Source organism: Seriola lalandi, unplaced genomic scaffold, assembly GCF_002814215.2.
Source record: "Seriola lalandi dorsalis isolate HSWRI2012SDOR001 ecotype SW California unplaced genomic scaffold, Sedor1 jcf7180002054894, whole genome shotgun sequence".
Taxonomy (NCBI): Eukaryota; Metazoa; Chordata; class Actinopteri; order Carangiformes; family Carangidae; genus Seriola; species Seriola lalandi.
In genome coordinates, this window is record NW_019525446.1 from 357129 (window position 1) to 376056 (window position 18928).

The window sequence follows — 18928 nt, forward strand, 5'->3', positions numbered from 1 at the left end:
GTTCGGACTCTCACGATCGGCCTCTGCTCCGTGCGTCCCTCAGTGTTTTCAGGTGGCCCTGAGGATGCTTGATGCGTGTTCAGGAGCAGCTGCTGAACTGCAGAGAGAAGACTTTGACAGGCGGATCTTCCAACACCTCAGGGATGAGACTCCGGACCAGAGCAACAGCCCGGTGAGTCAGGCCTCCATAACTATCGGATGCATTACCATGAAAAAAAAATTATCCACTGCTTTGGTTTATGACCAAACATATGCAAAGACTGATGACATTCCCATCAGCCTCAGCTGTTTGTGTTTAGTCCTAATTAGCTAATGTTTAACATTTAGCTCAAAGCCTCAATAACAGCCTCACAGAGACACTAGCGTGGCCGCATCCTTCAGAGGACTAACAGTTGCACCGTTAGCTGCTGAACTGAGCTGAAACCCAATACTTACATATAAAAGTTTTAATCCTCTGGCTCTCTGTCAGCTGCGGAGGTCGGTGTGCCTCGCTCTGTCTAAGATGTGGTGCGACCCGGAGCTACACTACAGCATGCTGGAAAAGGCATGCAAGGACGGAGACACGACGATGGCCGAGTGTCTGATCGAGCTGGGCGCCGACATCAACAGGAAGACGAAGACGGAGTCTCTCATCTACCAGGTCAGAGGTCACAAAATCTTTTGGGGTTGTCCGTGAAAGCAATGTCTTAGTAACGCCGTGAGGGAATTTCTTCAAATGTGGCACAAACATTCACTTGGACTCGAGGATGAACTGATTATATATATTGGTGGTCAAAGGTCAAAGGTCGCTGTGACCCTAATGTGTTTTCGGCTACAACTCACATCACATCGCACACTACTTATTTCACAATTTAACACGACAATCTAATAAAAGTATAAAGTGATTAAGTGAAGTTGACCTTTGACCATTTTGTATCCAAATGGTCAAAGGTCAACTTCATAATGTTCTACGAAAACAATTCTGCCATTTATTCAATGCTAAGACTCAGGAAGTGGAGGTTGTGACCATATTTCCTGCAACTTGGCTGGTTGGTGGAGGGATACAACCACAACGCGGTAATTCATCTTATAGATTGACAATACGTTTTAAGTGTCTTTACAGTTGGTAAGACAAAACAGGAAATCTGGAAAACATGAATTTAAGCCCCAGTCATGTGTGATGGGTATTTTTACATGTCAATATATGTTTTCCACCAAAACTCTCATTTTTATTTAATAAAAGAGGCCAAACTTTTCAAATGACAGACCTCAACTTTTGAACTAGTCGTCAGTAATGAGAATAACCATCAACGAGTCCATCATGTCCTTTGTGTTTGCAGGTGTGTGAAAGGGGCGGGCCTCTGGAGCTGGTGGAGCTCCTGCTCGGCCGAGGCGCACACGAGCAGCATCTGCGCAGGGCTCTGGTCGTGAGCGTGAAGCGCGGCGACGGACCCACGGTCATTCAGCTCCTGGGCCGTCTGGGTCTGGACCTCAACAACAGCGCCCTCTGCTTGGGGGGCTTCAGGCTGGGGCGCCTGGACGCTGCGTGGCTCAGCCCCCTGCTGGCCGAAAGAGGAAGAGCGCACAGTCTACGTTGCAACAGCGGTGAGGAAGAGTTGATGCTTTTCTCTCTGTTATGTTGTTGTACATTTACTATCTTTTGATTTTAGACAAAACAAGTAATTTAAAGGTGAAGTTGATCAGTTAACGATTGATGATGGAATTAATATTTAGTTGCAGCCCAGTCTTAATTTCCATGTACCATGTTCTTGCTCTTTAAGGTAAAGGTATGAGTTTGGCCAGGTACATTCAGTCTCTGCAGAAGTCCAAGAGCGCCAGCTGTCCTCCCAGGTCGATGGCCGACCCCTGTCTGACCTCTGGCTACATTTCCGACGAGAGCGACGACTCCAGCTTCAGCTTCGTCTCCATGGACGACAGCTTGTTTTTCAACGACGACATGGAGAGCGACGGTAAAGTTTCAGAGTCATCACGTATCAGTGTGTTCACAGCTCTCATCTGGTTCAGTTCTTCACAGCGCAATCAGGGGATGAACTCAGCCAAAGAGCGACTGTTTGAGTCTATAGATTAATGCGATCCACTGTGGAATTCTGACATGAAGCAGAACTGACACTTTATTAGATTCACACACTAGAATCACAGCAGTTTTTATTCAGACAACAATGTAATTCTATTACAGGCTGAACCTGCTGAACTTGGAGACTGTAGTTCTTTTGTAATGTCCCCACACTGTCCCGTTGTCTTCTCAGAACCTCTGATGAAGATCATATACTCTCACATTATGTATTTTTCAAACAGTCACATTGATTGGTTACACATGTTTTGACTTGGATTAGTCTCAGTTTATTCTTACTGAGTGGAGTGATGTTACATTAGTGACCTAATTTGTTCGTTTCACATGTGACCTTTTTTTAATGATCAATAACAAAAGAAGATTCTAAGTTGATCATAAAGAAGATCTTCCCGCCTGGTGTCTGACATGACACATATGTGACCGTGTGCTGTTTTCACAATCAAAAAACAAATATTTTTGGTTTAAATAAGAACAAATTTATTTTATTTATTTTTAGATTTTGTGCCGAGTCGACGGTGACTTTCCAAATTGGGAGAAAATCTTGAGAACCAACGATAGTCGTTTCCAAAAGATAGCCAATACCGTTTAAATATTAGATGATACAGCTGCACGATATGCAAAACAATCATATATCGATTATTTTAACAGATATCGTGATTGTGATGTGAGTCACATTATAGTGGAAATGGTCATTTTTTGCATTTCACTTTCACTGAAAAAAATAGAAATGTATAAATGCCTCATTAATATAATGTCGTGGCACCTTTTCCTGATGAATTGTTCAGCCCTATTAGATAGATAAAGGTAAATAGTAACCGCTTGTCCTCCTGTTGCAGGGAGTGATTCACTGCCAGGGGTTCTTTCTCCAAAACCGCATAATAATTCGACAGAGGAGCTGAGGGGGGGATCCTTTAAGATAAAGCAGGGACGTCGCAGACATGCCAGTGCCGAGGTAAAAACTCATCTTCATTATTATTTAGTATTCTAAGCTTATGTAATACTATTTTTTGTGTGTTTTAAAATAAAATGACACATATTGTAGTTCTTAACTTGAATATAGAACGATGAATCCCACTCACATGTGAGCCTGTTCCCTCACTGTTGGTTTCCAGAGCGGTCAGACCGAGAGTGAACACAGCGAGTCTGTACACAGGAGATATGGGAGGACTGGCTCCACCCACAAAGGTAACTGGGTTAGATTTAATTCAGTTTGACTGTATTCTCGTTTTTCTTTCAAACACAGCTGCGTGAAACAAAAACGATTCTGTTCTTAAGGAGTGCGCAATTTGTTGAGTAATGAAAAATGTTCGGACACCGTTAATCTGCATCTGGACCTTGATCTGCTTCAGATACACGGAGTGATAAACAAGGATACAAGTGCCAGAGAAACTCCTGCACTCTGGGCCTTTTTATAGACTGAGTCAACTGTTTATGATTTGATATTTATAAAGATGACCTAATCTATTTCCAGGAAGACAAGGGTATAAAAATACTGGATGAAGTGTGATGAAGAGGCACTTAAAATTATGCAATATTGCCTGTGTACTGTACCTGTGTATCCGTCTGTAATGTCATGTTTCTGCCCACTCACAAGATAAAGAAGTCTTTGAAAGATGATTTACACAGAAAACAAACCAATTTTTCCACGGGCCATGGTTTAATTTCACAGCTATTTTATTTTATTAAATTCTGTCAACAGTTTGACAACAACATATCTACCAGCTGACTAATAGATAAAAGTAGGAGATATTTCTTTTTAAGTTTGATGAGCAAAAAGTTCCTTTTTTTTGTTTGTTTTTAAAAGCTTTACGGGAGCAGCAGTGTTCTGTTATCGTCCGTCTTTCAACATCTTGTAGAGTCAAAGCTCTTGACTTATGACCGTCTAATGATTTGCCTCCTCTGGCGTCACCTCCTCAGTGTTCGGCTCTAGTGAAAGCTCCGCCCTTCTGCCCAAAGAGCGGGAGAGGATCCGCCTGCTGGACCTGTCGGGGAACGAGTTGGACTCTCTGTCCTGTCTGATGGACGACGGCTTGGTGCAGCAGCAGCTGGGGTATCTCCTCCGCCTCGACCTGTGCAACAACAGTCTGCTGGAGCTTCCTTCAGCTCTTTGCCAGGTGATGGAGCCGATCGGTGCTGAATCACCGAGATATCAAATGATAAAAGGAAATGCACGTGTGCGCTGAAGCTCTTTGTTTTGTTCTGGTTTCGCCACAGAGTCTGTCCAGTCTGACTCGACTGGACCTGCAGGGCAACCAGCTCCGGTCGCTGCCGGTGGAGCTGCTGTCTCTGCCCTCGCTCAGCACGCTGAACGTCTCTCGTAACTGCGTGGGTCCCCTGCTGACCTTCGACCCTGCCGTCACCTGCCCCTCGCTGCGGCAGCTCAACTTGTCTTTCAACGAAATCACTGCGTTTCCTCAGGAGCTGGGCCGCGCCATGGATCAGCTGGAGGAGCTGTTTATGGAAGGGTAGGCTGCTGGGAAAACTGAGGTGTTGTTCAGCAACACAGCTGCTGGTTTGATTATTCAGATGATTCTTTGAGCATCACTATACATGATACTTCCTGTCTTTATATGTAAGACAGGATGTGAATGCAATCACATTAATCTCGCTGTCATTGTTTTGATGTGTTTGTTGCTATAAAAAAAAAAAAACCCAACAAACCCGCATAATGAGATTCTCTCTGGACATTTGCATTAAAGAAAAAGGAAATGTGGAAAATTATGAAATTCGATTTCGACAGTCGATTGCACAACAGAAAGTCGGGCATGACTGAAGTAATTTCTGGGAATATCCTGAATTGGGTGAAAACATAAATAGCCTATACCATGACTTTTATGGTGTATAATGGGTTTGAAACTGAGGCTAATGACCTGAATAATGTTATCAGTATAAAACTGTAATTACATTAGTGGCTGCTGTAAGTCCTAATCATTAGACATTATTTCATTTTCTCCCTGGGTCTGATGTCTTAGAAAGCTCTAATACAAAATACTGCTGTGTTGTGCATGTGACCAGAGCGATTACTAGAATGCACAGAGAGAACACACACCTCCACCGATGCTGCACAATTGTTATTTTAATATAGAAAATGTTTGATTTGACTGATTAATCATGGGATACATGAGCAGATCTTTCGCTTTCAAGTGAACGAAGTAGTGAAGGAATGTTCTAGATAGACACCCGACCGTACCTCTCCTTCCTGCCAGACGACCCCGCGATCTATGCGCCGATCTCGGCTCGTCTATCTGACGTATCCACACGGATGAAGGAACGCCACCTTCAGCTGAACCTCTGTAAGACCGGACTCTTAGACATCCCGGCCAATCAGTCTCTCCATCATGATGGTATCTCCTGAAGGTTTAGTGTCGTTCCTCACTTTTAAGTCCTGGTGCTTGGTCTACCTTTCCAGCAAATTTAATTACATTCACTTCCTGTGAGGTCGTCTGAGAGAATGGTGTGGAATCAGGTTTTTCAGCAAAGACACAACCGTGTTATTTCATGACAGAATCACACATCCACGCGTCTAAAGGCAGAACGGTCTTTTTTTTTTTTTCCCTTTTCAGTAACAGTATAACTGAGCTGTGCACACCTCTGTGTCTGCCGGAGATCAAGCTGCTCGACGTGAGCAAGAACGGCGTGGAGAACATTTCTCCAGACTTTCTGACCAGCTGCCCCAAACTGGAAACCTTCAGCGCCTCCATGAACAAAATCTGTGAGTTTGCCTGTTATATGCTCTGGTATTATTTAATTCTTTTTTTTCCAAGTTTAATTTGACAATTTTTTAAATCCCTGTTGAAGAAAAGATCCATATGACCTTGCGTTTCCTGTCCTCTCCAGGTTCCCTGTCTCATCTGCCGTCCAAGATCACGACACTGAAACTAGCAAACAACAGCTTCACCTATGTCTCTGAGGCCATACTTGATCTTACAAAGTAAGTCAGATTCTCAGCTACTTCTTGTTCCCATCTATTTGTTTAGTACATATCATTTCCTACAGTACGTGTGAAATGCTTTTGTCTCTCTAGCTTGAGGTCGGTGGACATGAGAACCAACAACATCGCTGTTCTTCCTGGCCCGGGATTCTGGGCGTCCAGCAACCTCAGAGAGCTGATGTTCAGTAAGAACTGCATCGCGTCTCTGGACCTGAGCGGACCAGTCTACAAGTGGACCAGACTAGAGAAACTCCACCTGAGTGGCAACAAGCTCAGTGAGGTAAAGGACAATTAGAGCACTTGATAAGAAATAAGACGATTGTAAATAAGTAGCTTTGATGGTTGTGTCGTTTTTGCTTCCAGATTCCTCCGCAGATCGGCCTGTTGGAAGGCCTGACCTCCCTGGACATGAGCCACAACACTAACCTGCGCTCCTTCCCTGATGAGATGGGGAAACTAGGCCGACTGTGGGATCTGCCGCTGGATGGTCTGAAGCTCCAGCTGGACCTCAAGCTCATTGGCAGCAAGACCAAAGACATAGTCAGGTCAGGCGCTTGAACCTGAGGTGTTTTTTTCTAGATCCCCACTCATTGATCAGCTTCATTTGTAGAAGAAGAAATAAAATGAAGTCTCATAATAGCGACGCATTTGCCTTTCCTCCTCCCTCGGTCCCAGGTTCCTGCAGCAGCGGCTGAAGAAGGCAGTGCCATACTACCGCATGAAGCTCATCGTGGTGGGGAATGCCGGCAGCGGGAAGACCACCCTGATTCAGCAGCTGATGAAGCTGAAGCGCTCCCAGTTGAACTCGAAGACGGCCGCCGTCGGTATCGACGTCAGGGACTGGACCATCAGGGAGCGGGACAAGAAGAAAATGGTGCTGAACGTCTGGGACTTCTCAGGTTGGCCAGCGTGTGAAATCTGAATAGATTAATTTACGGAGCTGTTAAATATACACGCATCTTAGTGAGCTTTACAAACATATAGTCAGACATGGTAGAGAGGCTGAGTCTTGACAGGTATTTTATTCAGCTGCTGTGATTTAGTTTCGCCCCCCCTGCTTCCCTCCCCAGGTGGAGAGGAGTTCAGCGGCTCTCACCCTCACTTCCTGACTTCCAGAGCTCTCTACCTGGTGGTTTACAACCTCAGCAAAGGAGCCAGTCAGGTGGACGCCCTCAAACCCTGGCTCTTCAACATCAAAGTAAGTTTTAAACCAAAGATTCATCCAGTCATGATGATAAACAGGTTCCTGTGATGAAGCTGACTTGAGCTGAGACTCGTGTAGTTCGAGATTAAAAGAGGCCCTTAGAGCCCAGATTAAATATTGATCCTGTGGAGCAAAGTAAAACTTGAGTTCACCTACAGCATGTTTTAAATTCTAATGGTAGAAGCTCAATTTTAATATTTTTTATTGTGTTTTAAAATGCAAATAACCAATGGCTGTAATGGAATAAGAGCATTTTAACACTGGACAAAGTCTAAAAGAGTATAGAAGACTTGTTTTCAGTCTTGGTGTGTGTTTTATATGATTGAATACTTAAAAGACCAGTATGTAGGATTTAGTGGCATCTAGTGGTGAGGTTGCAGATTGCAACCAACTCGATACCCTTCCCCTCCCCCCTCCCACTCCAGACGTGTAAGAGGACCTGGTGGCTTTCAGGTAACGTCAAAATACAAAAGGCCCTCAATAGAGCCAGTGTTTGTGTTTGTCCGTTCTGGGCTACTGTAGGAACATGGCGGTGCAACATGGCGGTGCAACATGGAATAGGATCCTCTCTGTATGTTGATATGAAGGGCTCATTCTAAGCTAATGAGAACACAAATGATTCTTAGCATCAGGTGATTATACACTCGTGAAAACATAAGTATGAATATTATATTCTGTTTCTGCTAATAGATCCACCTAAATCCTACACACTGGACCTGCTCTGTGTATCTACTGTACAGCAGTAAAGCCTTGTTAACTGTTATATAGATCTACTGTACTTCATATTGAGCACTGAAGAAGAGTCTAATAGTCTCATATTTAATTTTAGTAATTAAGTAAAACTGAGTTGATGTTAATCTTGTACATTGATTAATTTAATTTATTGTAATAAATAATAATAAAATAACGTGTATATTAATATTAATAATAATATATATATATTCTTTTTGTTAATTTAATTGATCTGAGTCAACATGATAATAATAATTAGTGTTCTGTGTCATTTGAAGGAAAATTCTCAACAATCTTGAAACAGTTTCACATCATGGCCGACATTTAAAAAAAATTGAAAGAATAACTTTTTATAGGTAAAAATATTTTGAAAATCCCTCGTTAAAATAAATTAATATAATGAATTCATTTTTGTTCAAAAATTCATATGCGTGCGTGTTCTTCCTTCTTTCCTTCAGGCGGTGGCTCCGCTCTCCCCGGTCATCCTGGTGGGGACGCACACAGATGTGAGCGACGAGCTGCAGCTTCAGGCCTGCCTGACCAAGATCAAAGAGGAGCTGCTGAACCACCAGGGTTTCCCCGCCATCACCGACTATCACATGGTCTCCGTCTGCGAGGACTCGGACGCCATGGCCAGACTCCGCAAGGCCATCGCCAGAGAGGTCGCCAGCTTCAGGGTAAAAGGCCACCACCAGCAGGTTAAACGTTTCCTCTCCTTCTCCTTACTTCACCTCTTGACTCGCCGCCTCTCCTCCTCACAGATCCAGGGCCAGCCTGTGATGGGCCAGCTGGTCCCGGACAGCTACGTGGAGCTGGAGCGCCGGGTTGTCGCGGAGAGGGCCAGGGTTCCCTCGGAGTTCCCCGTCATCAGGCACCGGGAGCTGCTGCAGCTCATCCAGGAGAGTCAGCTCCAGCTGGAGGAAGCCGAGCTGCCGCACGCCGTCCACTTCCTCAGTGAAGCCGGTGAGTCTGGGTCGCACGGAAAACCTGCTTCATTCTACGTCACACAGGCCTTGAACTTCTCAAAAGAAATGGATGAACTTTAATGAAGTGTCTTATTCAAGTTCTCCTCCAGTACTTTGCAACATCTTTTCCTCTGAGTACATTTCTCTGTCACAAGAAGGAATACTGTGATTATACATACAGATATTTAACCATTCTGTAACAGACTGACAGGTTTCAGGTGTATTTTATACTTTAAATATAATGATTGCCTCTTTGAATCAACATTAAATTCACTCAGTGGGAATTATGTCTGTTCAAACCTTGTGTTTTTGTCTCTGCAGGGGTTCTGCTGCACTTTGACGACCCTGCACTTCAGCTCCAAGAGCTCTACTTTATCGACCCGCAGTGGCTGTGCAACATCATCTCCCAGGTAGCCTCATCTGAGCACACACACACACACACACACACACACACACACACACACACACACACACAAACACACTCACACTCACATAGAGACAAAAACACACACTTTGTGCCTTTGCTTAGTTTAACTGAGCTTCAGATCTTCCCTTGGGCCTGAGGCTGATGCTGAAAATAAGACAGCATCTTACAGTTTTATCTGTTCATCATGTTTATTTTGCTCCAGTACTTTTTGCTTTGTGAAATATCACATTTTTCTAGTCTAGTTTTTATTATATTTACACCATTCATCAAAACATTTGTGCAATTCAAGTGCATATCCAACTGAGCACGCTCAGGAGAAGATGTGTGTTATATACAAGCAGACAGCAGAGGTAGATCCCCAACTGAAAGCAGTGCAGAAATAATTAACTCTAATGTTACTCTATTGAACAGCTAATCCTGAGGACCTCCAAAATGGCCACTTCAGGGCCCATTTTTAACATAAAAGCTCAGTATTAACACTCGAATGCAGGTACATGAAGTGCACAGATGTACAATGTGTTTGTGTCTCTGTGCAGAAACTGAAATTAAAGAGCTGTGGCCTGTGGGAGCATCCCAAAGGAGTTGTTCAGCGCTCGGTTGTGGAAAAGTTCCTTTTTGAGACCAAATGTTTCCCGAAGAGCCACCTGACGCAGTTCTTCAAACTGCTGGAGAAGTTCCAGATCGCGCTGCCGTTCGGAGAGGAGCAGCTGCTCGTTCCCAGCAAGTAGGTTCAGATTCCCAGCCCCGGAGGAGCTCTGTTGTGGTTTTAAGTAGAAAACCAGTGAATAAGGAAGTTCAAATGTCTCTAACCGCTCATTCCTTTCTTTCCAAGTCTGTCCAAACACAGGCCGGTGATCGAGCTGCCTCACAGTGAGAACTCGGAGGTCATAGTGCGTCTTTATGAGATGCCGTACTTCCCCATGGATTACTGGTCTCGGCAGATCAGCCGCCTCCTGGAGGTTTCGTCTTACTTGCTCTGTGGAAGAGGTAATGTGCAGGAGACACACTCACTGTTTCATCAGCGCTGTTCTGCTCACAGGCTCAAATAAAGTCTTTCTCTCACACTGTTTGCTGTCCAGAGAAAGTTGTGCGACCCAACCGGATCTACTGGAGGAGAGGCGTTTACCTGAGCTGGTCCCCTGAAGCGTACTGTCTGGTGGAGGCGGCGTCGGTGGAGGAGAACCCCTCCAGCTTCGTCAGGATAACTGTCCCGTCTTCCCGCAGAGGTGCCGCAGCTTTTCAAAAAGCTCAAGCCTTGCTGTACAACAATTAAATAAAAACCACACGAACGCGAAAGAAACTGTTTCCACTACCTCTCTTCTCAGGCCGGGTGTTGATGGGTCAGGTTGTGGATCACGTGGACTCCCTGCTGGAGGAGTGGTTTCCTGGCCTGCTGAACACCGACATGCACGGCAGCGGCGAGGCTCTACTGAAGAAGTGGGCTCTGTACAGCTTTGAGGACGGCCAGGAGTGGAGCAAGATCCTGCTGGAGGACCTCTTCACCTATTTCGACAACGGTAAATAAAATCACACGATAAGATCCGACACCTGTGTTGCTGGTATGAATTCGAAAGGTGTTCCTTTTTAAAAATCCATGAAATTAGGTGAAAATTTGTCTGGTTTTAATCATTCCACATGGATGGCTTTTCATTATCTGAAATCTTTTGTGTTAATGATTTTTATTATTGATCATAGATTTTCTGCTGGTGAACCCAGAGGACCCTCGGTGCACGCTGCCCATCTCTCAGATCGCTCCTGACTTGGTGCTGAGTGATCAGCCTGCAGGAACGATACTGGACAGTGAGGAGCTGGATGTCGACATGTCTAAGGAAAACAGACTGGGTCATTATTTATTTTACTTTTAATTACTTTTCATTTTTATTATTTATTTTTTGTTGTTGGTCATATTCATAAATATATTCTATATCTGGTTGCAGGGGACGGCGGCTTTGGAACCGTTTATCGAGGCGTCTACAAAAACGAAGAAGTAGCCGTGAAGATATTCAATAAACACGCATCTGAGCTTTACATCTACAGACTCCTCAGACAGGTACTGAAACTAAAAGTTCCCTTCAGTCGCTGGGTCCCGGACAGCACTTTGACGACACAGTGCCTTTTTTTCTTTTTCTCTCTCCAGGAGTTGGCGGTGTTGGGTCGCCTCCGTCACCCCAGCCTCGTCGGCCTGCTGGCGGCCGGCTCAACTCCTCAGGTCCTGGTGATGGAGCTGGCTCTGCGCGGCTCGTTGGACTCCCTGTTTGAACATGAGAACGGCAGCCTCAACCGGAAGCTCCAGCACAGGATCGCCCTGCAGGTGGCAGACGGACTCAGGTAGAAAAGCTGTCTCATTTGGCCTCTTCAGTTTTACTTTATTTATAAATTATAAGATGATAAAATGATAAGTATTCTGAAAAATATGGATACTATGGTCGTGATCGTTGTTCGATCCGTGTGATCAGGTACCTTCACTCGTCCATGATCATCTATCGGGATCTGAAGCCCCACAACGTGCTTCTGTTCAACCTGAAGACCAACTCCGAGATCATCGCCAAGATCACAGACTACGGCATCGCTCAGTACTGCTGCAGCATGGGAGTGAGAAGCTCAGAGGGCACTCCAGGTCAGACGTCTCCTCAGGCCTCATAGATCCTTGTTACATAAGCTCAACCTCCTTATTACACATCTGACCTGGAGCTGTTCATGTTTACAATGTGATGAATCAGTAAAGTTTTGGTCACAGGTACAGAACGTTCCAGTCTAGTATATGTAAAGCTGTTTTTAACTGATTTCTGTGTATCACGCAGGTTTCCGAGCACCGGAGGTCGCCCGGGGTAACGTGATCTACAACCAGCAGGCTGATGTGTTCTCATTCGGCCTCCTGCTCTACGACCTCCTGACCTGCGGCGAGCGCATCTCTGACGGCATGAAGTTCCCCAGTGAGTTTGATGAAGTCGCAGTGCAGGGGAAGCTGCCAGGTAACTTTACTGAGCCGTCACACCTCTGTTGTACAGTGTTTAATGTAGCAGCTGGGATTGTTTTTTACAAGACCAAACTTTTAAATTGCTCATATTACAAACAGGTTTCTGGTTTCATGTGAAATATGGTGAAGCACATTTCCAGATAACTGATGCTGGATTGATCCACTCTGACGCTGCATGGCCTCTAGATGGCGTCATTACTAATCATAATTAGAGAATAAGCATATGAATTAAATAAAATGGTTAGCAGCTCATAATTGAAAGTTTAGGCTTGTTTACGTCTGTTTTTACCTTCATTATTCATGTAAACAAAGCATTTAGCATTTTGACTGTTTATTGCTGTTGTCTGTATTAATGTGACTGTTGTGATGACAGGTTCTCATCTTGTGTTTTAAATAGTAGTTTTTGGGCCTTCATGCCTTAACTGTGATGTTATGGCGGCCATTTTTATATTAACCAGCTTGATAGATATGTAAACCTCAATTGCAAAATCCAAAAATCCCAAAAATCCCAAAAACTTGATACTAAATTTGTGAGAATGAGTTTAATCATTTTGGTTATATATATATATATATGTATATATATATATTATGATGACTATTATGATTTTCTGGTATTATCTAAAACATTATTTCAACTATATTCATGCTCGGGTGTGCTACAGATAAGAGCTTTTGTTTTACTGCCATTTTGCACAGACGTGTGTTCACCTCACTGTCATTCACACAGATCCAGTAAAACACTACGGCTGCTCGCCTTGGCCCGGCTTCCAGATGCTGATGAAGGACTGTCTGAGGGAAAGTCCACAGGACCGACCGACGTCTGCTCAGGTTAGAAGCTGAAGACTGTGTGACTGTGTTCAGAGGAGTGCTGGTTCTTTCTGTCTCATTGAGAAGGAGGGAAAGGTTTGAGGAAGCTGGAGCAGTGTAGAGACGAGCTGCAGTGAGTAGACAGGCAGGAAGGCAACAGGTTAGAGTATGTTTCATGATGTCAGAGCCAATCGAGCACGTTTCACACACAATTAAAATTGTCATGCGTGCAGGTGTTTGATCGGCTGAATTCAGGGGAGATGCTGTGTCTGGTGAAGGAGCTGGTGGTTCCCCGGGCGTTCAACGCCGAGTGCCTCACAGTGAGCTCTGCCAGCAGTGACAGTCCGTTCAGCAGCCACAGAGCCTGGCTGGGAGGGGGCAGCAGCACCAGCAGCCACAGGGTGGGCTCCATCACAGCTGTGGACCTGGACACCAACGCAGTCATGACACAGGTATGAGCAGCAGCGTTAAAATCTGTATTTCACCTCTTTCATCTTGCTCGTGACAAACGTGCACTTCTCTCCCTCCTACAGGACATCGACACCAGTCCCGTCCTGTGTCTGGTGACGGTTCAAATCCCCAACGAGGCCTGTGATTGGCTGGTGGCTGGCACCCAGTCTGGCTCCTTAGTGGTCATCAGCACCCAGGACATGTCGACTTGGCACCACCTGCAGAGCGTCACGGATGCTGTCACCTCACTGTACTTCCACGTGCACCCTCGTCGAACGTAAGTGTCTGTAAAAAACCAAAACTAAAGAGGATGCTGCGCTCGTGGAGAGTTGAACCTCCTGCTGCTTCAGCTGAAGCGTGTGTGAAGGTGCTGAGGGAAGTTTGTGGCCTGTTACATTTTCATCGTTTCTGTATATTTCGGCCTGATGGAGGTCGTTGGGGAATTCATCCGACTGTAACAGTCGAAACAAAACATTTGTCTCAACCTTGTGACCAGCAACATATAAAGAGGACGCCATATCTGTTTGATATGGGACATTTGCATTTAGCACATATAAAAACATAAAACAGGAGAATAAATAAACATAAAGGACAGTAAGTTAATAAAAACACAACAGAAACGGTGCGTTAGTAGACAATAAGTGAGCAGCAGCGTTAAAATCTCTGTTTTAGTGATGATCCAGACACCAGAAACACCTAAACACTAACACATTTACATTAGAGACTATTTAAAACACAGCACCTGCTCTCTAATATGTTTGAAATATGACAGATCTGATAAATCCCTCTAATAATCTGCAGCATTTTCATACGTACACGTCAGTTTTACTGAAGTGATTTCTGTAAAACCCTGTAAATGATTCTTCATTATGTGAGGAAATGCTTAGAAATCCAGGAAGTAAAATTAAAAAGTGACTAATGTAACTGCAGATTTAATTTGTGCTTAAATCTAGATCTGGAAAGACGTGCATGAAACTGTGTCACAGGAATGTTGAATAAACAATCACCATTAATGTTCTAATCTTCACCTTTTTTTATTTTTATTTCAGCCAAAGAAAGAATTATTTGCTGGTTGGAACAGCCAATGGACTTCTCACTGTTTATGAGGACTCTGTTCTCAAGGTAAACTTTAGATATTACATAAAAGATCCCGTGTGTTTGTTCTCAAAGGATGATTTCCTTTTGTCTAGTCGCTGATATTCTGACATGTGCGTCCTCCCGTGCTGTGAATGTGATTAATCCACAAGTCCAGACTGGAATCTTTACTTTCCTCTCGTTCTCCGTCCTTCCAGCAGGAAAAAGGTCAGCCGGTTAAAACTGTCACAGTGGGAAACGTCAGCACGCCCGTCATGTGTCTGGGCCAGTCGCTGCACTCGCTGGACGGCAGGTCCGTGTGGGCCGGCTGCGGGACCAGGATCCTCTCCTTCACTGCCGAGTACGACGTCTGCAGGACCATCGACACCAGACCGAACCTCATCTTCCAGTGAGTCGGCGTCATGTGGGGGAATGTGAGGCGGCTGAAGATTTACTAAAGCAGAGCGGAAACATGTGGCCTGATGTTAGAAATGATCACGTGCACAAATTTGATCTTCTGAATTAAAGAACTTGTCTGTCATGAATATGACAACAAATATTTCTGCCAATCCTAACAAGACTTTGCCAAAAGACTGATAATACATTGATTGAACTGAAAGATTAATAAAGAATTAATAGAGTTATGATTGAAGTGAAGCCGGAGTTTAAAGTCCAAGCAGCAGCATAATAATGTGTGACTGTCTTGGTATTTTATTCTAATTTATTCTGTATTTTATCCTTGTACTTGATTATTTTGTATTTAATGCCTTGTACTTGTATTCTACCTAACTGTGTGTTGTAAGTTGTCCCTAAATATTATTATTATTATAACAGTGGGTTTTGTGTGTGTGCGTCCTCCAGGCAGCAGCGATCACTGGCTGGTGAGTCGTGTGTGTCGCGAATGGTTGTGGATAAATACGTGTACCTGAACAAAGCTGGGACGCCGACGGTCGAGGTTTGGGACAAGAGGAGTGAGAGGATGGTGGACTGCATCGACTGCGCTCAGATCATCAGGTACACACACACGACACAACACACCACTTTGACTGATATGTAGACAGAGATACGAGCACCGTGTCCAAAAGAAGAGGAAACGATCAGCAGGAAGTGAAAGGTGAAAGATGCCGCAGTACAGCCCAGTATGTATAAGAGTCTTCTCCCCGCAGACATGGCTCCGGCTGCAGAGGCCGGCAGGGCAGCGAGGCGGAGCTGCCCACCGAAGCGGCCCCCTCCTGGGCCAGAGTGAAGGCCCTGCTGGTTCAGACCGCTGCAGCTCTCTGGGTCGGCACCAGAGGGGGCCACCTGCTGCTGCTGGAGCTCTCCAAACACCAGACGCTGCAGGTCATCGGCCCTCGCTGCGACTCCATCCGCTGCATCGCCTCTGCACTCATAGGTGTGCCCCCAGCTTTTACTTATCCGTTCTATTATTTATGCGTTTTATCGACTTGGTTTTATTTTTATGCCACACCACTGTGATGCCACATGTGCAGGTCACACGTAAAGTTGTCAGGGTGTGAATGTGGAAAGCATTTCTTATTACTAGATTACAAACAAGCATTTTTATATATATTTATTGTGACAGAAACCACAGGCACCGGTTATCTTCTTTTTTTTTTTCAAACAATGTAACTTATCTTGTCCAGGGCAAAGTAAAAGGTCATTCCCTTCAGCCGTTGTGAAATTGTACAAGGCACGTCTTATCTACTACATGATATCAGCTTGCTGCCTACATTTGTATATTAATACAGAAAAAATGATTTTGTTAAAACTAAAACAGCTAATTATACATAATAATTAGCGTAAATGGTTCTGTTTAATATGAGATGGTGATCATCACAGGACATTAGACAACTCCAGTGCCTCCTAATATCTTCAGACTGAGGAGAAATGATGTTTCTTGCTCATTTTGTTCCACAGTTTCAAGGTTAATTTATCAATCCAGCAACATTTTGCCATAAGAATCTTAAACGCATGAGTTGCTGGTTATATATGGTGGTTTTTCCTCTAGTTTTATGGAGAAGCATTTCTTTCCCTTCAGTAAATATTTGAGCTTAGAGTATATAACAGATGTACATCGTGCAGCATTTAGTGAGTGAGAAAATTGATTAAAAAAAACAAAAAGGAAGGAAGCTGAATGAGTGAAGAAAACAGTTTTAAACAGCTGGGTTATTCTTTTGTTTTGGTTTCATGCTCTGTCAGGGTGTTTGTGTGCAGAAATGTGTGAAACAGCACAGCATGCTGCTCACAGTTTGCTCAATCTTTTGTGTATTATGTTTGTTTTGCTTTACCCCGTGATCTCTTTTGTGGATTTGTTGCTGTAATTTTCATGTGCTTAATTGCTGAATCCACACCAGCCTTTCTTTAAGAACTCTGTCAAGTGTAATTAATTTTTTTTATTTTCATAGAAACACTAAACTGGAAGAATGTGGTGCTGACTTTGGGCAGAAGACTCCCACAAGACAAGAATCAGTTTGGTGAGTCTGACGGCTCATTGTTTGTCCCACAGTCGTGTCGCTGTGTGAGTTTCTCTGTGTTGGTCTGAAGTGCATGTTTGTCTCTGCCCTCAGACGAGGAGTCGGTGCTGATGGCGTGGAACAGCACGCTGCCGATGGAGGTCAAAGACCTGAACAGACACTGCGAGAAGAGAGAGCAGATCGCAGCCAAAATGAGAGAGCAGCTTCATCACAGCTGAGCCCACAGGTGTGACTTTGTTTTATTTCCTTCACAACCTACTTTTCAATTCTGGTCATTAAGCTGCTTGATTGTGGTAAGAGTGAAAGTTGCGGCGTTGAAGCGCCTTCAACTGCATCTTATCTTAAATATCTAGACTTTAACTTCAAAGGCCCTGAAAACCACTACTCCCAAGAAAAGCTTTTTATGATGGGTGATGCAGGTGACAGTCTTTGCTGACAATTGTAGAAGAGTTTTGGTTGTTTCACTTTCACAGTTTCGGTTCAGATGGGTTTGGTTCAAGAGTTTTGGCAGTCAGACAAACTTCTGCACAGACCTGATGTAGCAGGTTGTTAATGAATATTACATACAGATATTTTTATCTAACTTTAAATTAGATTTAATGTTACAGAAAAATATTTACGATTTAAAAACCAAGTTTCCAGAGGCTTTAAGGAGCAGTAGCAGTAGTTGTATCACCAGTAATGGTCGTTGTCGTGGTAACAGAAGCAGATGTGGCTGTATTCCCAGAAGTAGCTGCAGTACAAGGACTATTTTTTTGTTTAAACTTAGTCTCTTTTTTGGCACCTTGTTGGCTGCATTAGTGCTATTTATACATTTCCTAAGGAATTAGTATTATAGCAATATAACAGCTAGCAACACCATAGCACCCATGTAGCAACCACTTAGTGGCACCATAGCAACTATCTACAGTTGCCCATGCAACCAGTGGACTAGCCCTTACCCACCAAAAACGGACACCTTCGACAGCCATGTTTATCTCCCTGCTATTAATGCAGTGCAATTTAGAAACCAGCACATTTTCCTCCTGAGCAAGTTATGAATAAAAACTAAAGTCAATGCACATAGAGTTTGCTCTATAATGATCTCAACACCAATAACATCATCATTTTGTTTTTCTTTTTTAACAGAATTGCTTGAGGAAAAGGGATCAACTCTCCGGTGGACCGATGCGTCAGCAGACGTTTTACCTCATTTTCTGACAGCCGTACCTGATGAGGGGAGCATGTTGCAATGAATCAGTCAAAAGAATTTGAATCAAGAAATCAACTTTTTTTTTTTTGTTTTGGAAGATGCACACATTAAATAATGTGCCATGTTTTACCAGATGAGTACAATCTTGGTTGTTCTCAAAGAGACATTTGTCTAAAAGGGACACAGATGATCTAATTTGTGTTGTAATCAGAGATGAGAGCAGTGCAGATGTTCAGGACGACCTCCTGCTCCTAATGAATACTGATTGTTGTTTACCTGTAGTATGATAGAAAAAAAACTGGAAAGAAAGCCAAAGGAGGAAAAGAAAAAGCCTCTAGAAGTGTATATTTGATTATTTATTCTCATGTCTATGTGTGCTTGTTTACCAGTGAGCTCAGTCACTCCACAGCAGTAAACAGACCACAGGACTCCTCATTGTGCTGGCGGCTTTGTACACGTTTTTTTATTTCATGTTACCTAACGTCACTGTTTGTTATGGTGTCCAACAGAACAAGAAAGTAAATATTATTTTATGTACTGACATGGTTCTCTGTGTATGTGTTTGTCAGAGCAATATTTACATAAAGAACACGGGTTACAAGAGCTTCAGCAGTTGTCGCGTTT

At 43.8% G+C, this 18928-nt stretch overlaps 1 protein-coding gene across 1 annotated transcript in view; it reads left to right on the forward strand.

The window, feature by feature from the left end:
• The window catches only part of lrrk2 (leucine-rich repeat kinase 2), a 35731-nt gene extending 16886 nt beyond the window's left edge, over window positions 1–18845 (forward strand). The window contains exons 18-52 of the mRNA XM_023429489.2: window positions 470–640; window positions 1320–1584; window positions 1761–1949; window positions 2908–3023; window positions 3184–3256; window positions 3989–4185; window positions 4286–4536; window positions 5635–5783; window positions 5909–6002; window positions 6096–6282; window positions 6366–6547; window positions 6678–6901; window positions 7073–7200; window positions 8397–8615; window positions 8700–8901; window positions 9225–9313; window positions 9867–10054; window positions 10163–10317; window positions 10410–10556; window positions 10656–10847; window positions 11026–11172; window positions 11268–11380; window positions 11468–11658; window positions 11787–11947; window positions 12132–12302; window positions 13035–13135; window positions 13348–13566; window positions 13648–13841; window positions 14614–14686; window positions 14857–15047; window positions 15500–15652; window positions 15805–16031; window positions 17044–17112; window positions 17206–17338; window positions 18241–18845. Of these exons, the coding sequence (XP_023285257.1) occupies window positions 470–640; window positions 1320–1584; window positions 1761–1949; window positions 2908–3023; window positions 3184–3256; window positions 3989–4185; window positions 4286–4536; window positions 5635–5783; window positions 5909–6002; window positions 6096–6282; window positions 6366–6547; window positions 6678–6901; window positions 7073–7200; window positions 8397–8615; window positions 8700–8901; window positions 9225–9313; window positions 9867–10054; window positions 10163–10317; window positions 10410–10556; window positions 10656–10847; window positions 11026–11172; window positions 11268–11380; window positions 11468–11658; window positions 11787–11947; window positions 12132–12302; window positions 13035–13135; window positions 13348–13566; window positions 13648–13841; window positions 14614–14686; window positions 14857–15047; window positions 15500–15652; window positions 15805–16031; window positions 17044–17112; window positions 17206–17330 (5553 nt within the window). The 3' untranslated portion in view covers window positions 17331–17338; window positions 18241–18845. The remainder of the gene's footprint in view (window positions 1–469; window positions 641–1319; window positions 1585–1760; window positions 1950–2907; window positions 3024–3183; window positions 3257–3988; window positions 4186–4285; window positions 4537–5634; window positions 5784–5908; window positions 6003–6095; window positions 6283–6365; window positions 6548–6677; window positions 6902–7072; window positions 7201–8396; window positions 8616–8699; window positions 8902–9224; window positions 9314–9866; window positions 10055–10162; window positions 10318–10409; window positions 10557–10655; window positions 10848–11025; window positions 11173–11267; window positions 11381–11467; window positions 11659–11786; window positions 11948–12131; window positions 12303–13034; window positions 13136–13347; window positions 13567–13647; window positions 13842–14613; window positions 14687–14856; window positions 15048–15499; window positions 15653–15804; window positions 16032–17043; window positions 17113–17205; window positions 17339–18240) is intronic.
• The last annotated feature ends 83 nt before the right edge of the window (window positions 18846–18928 follow it).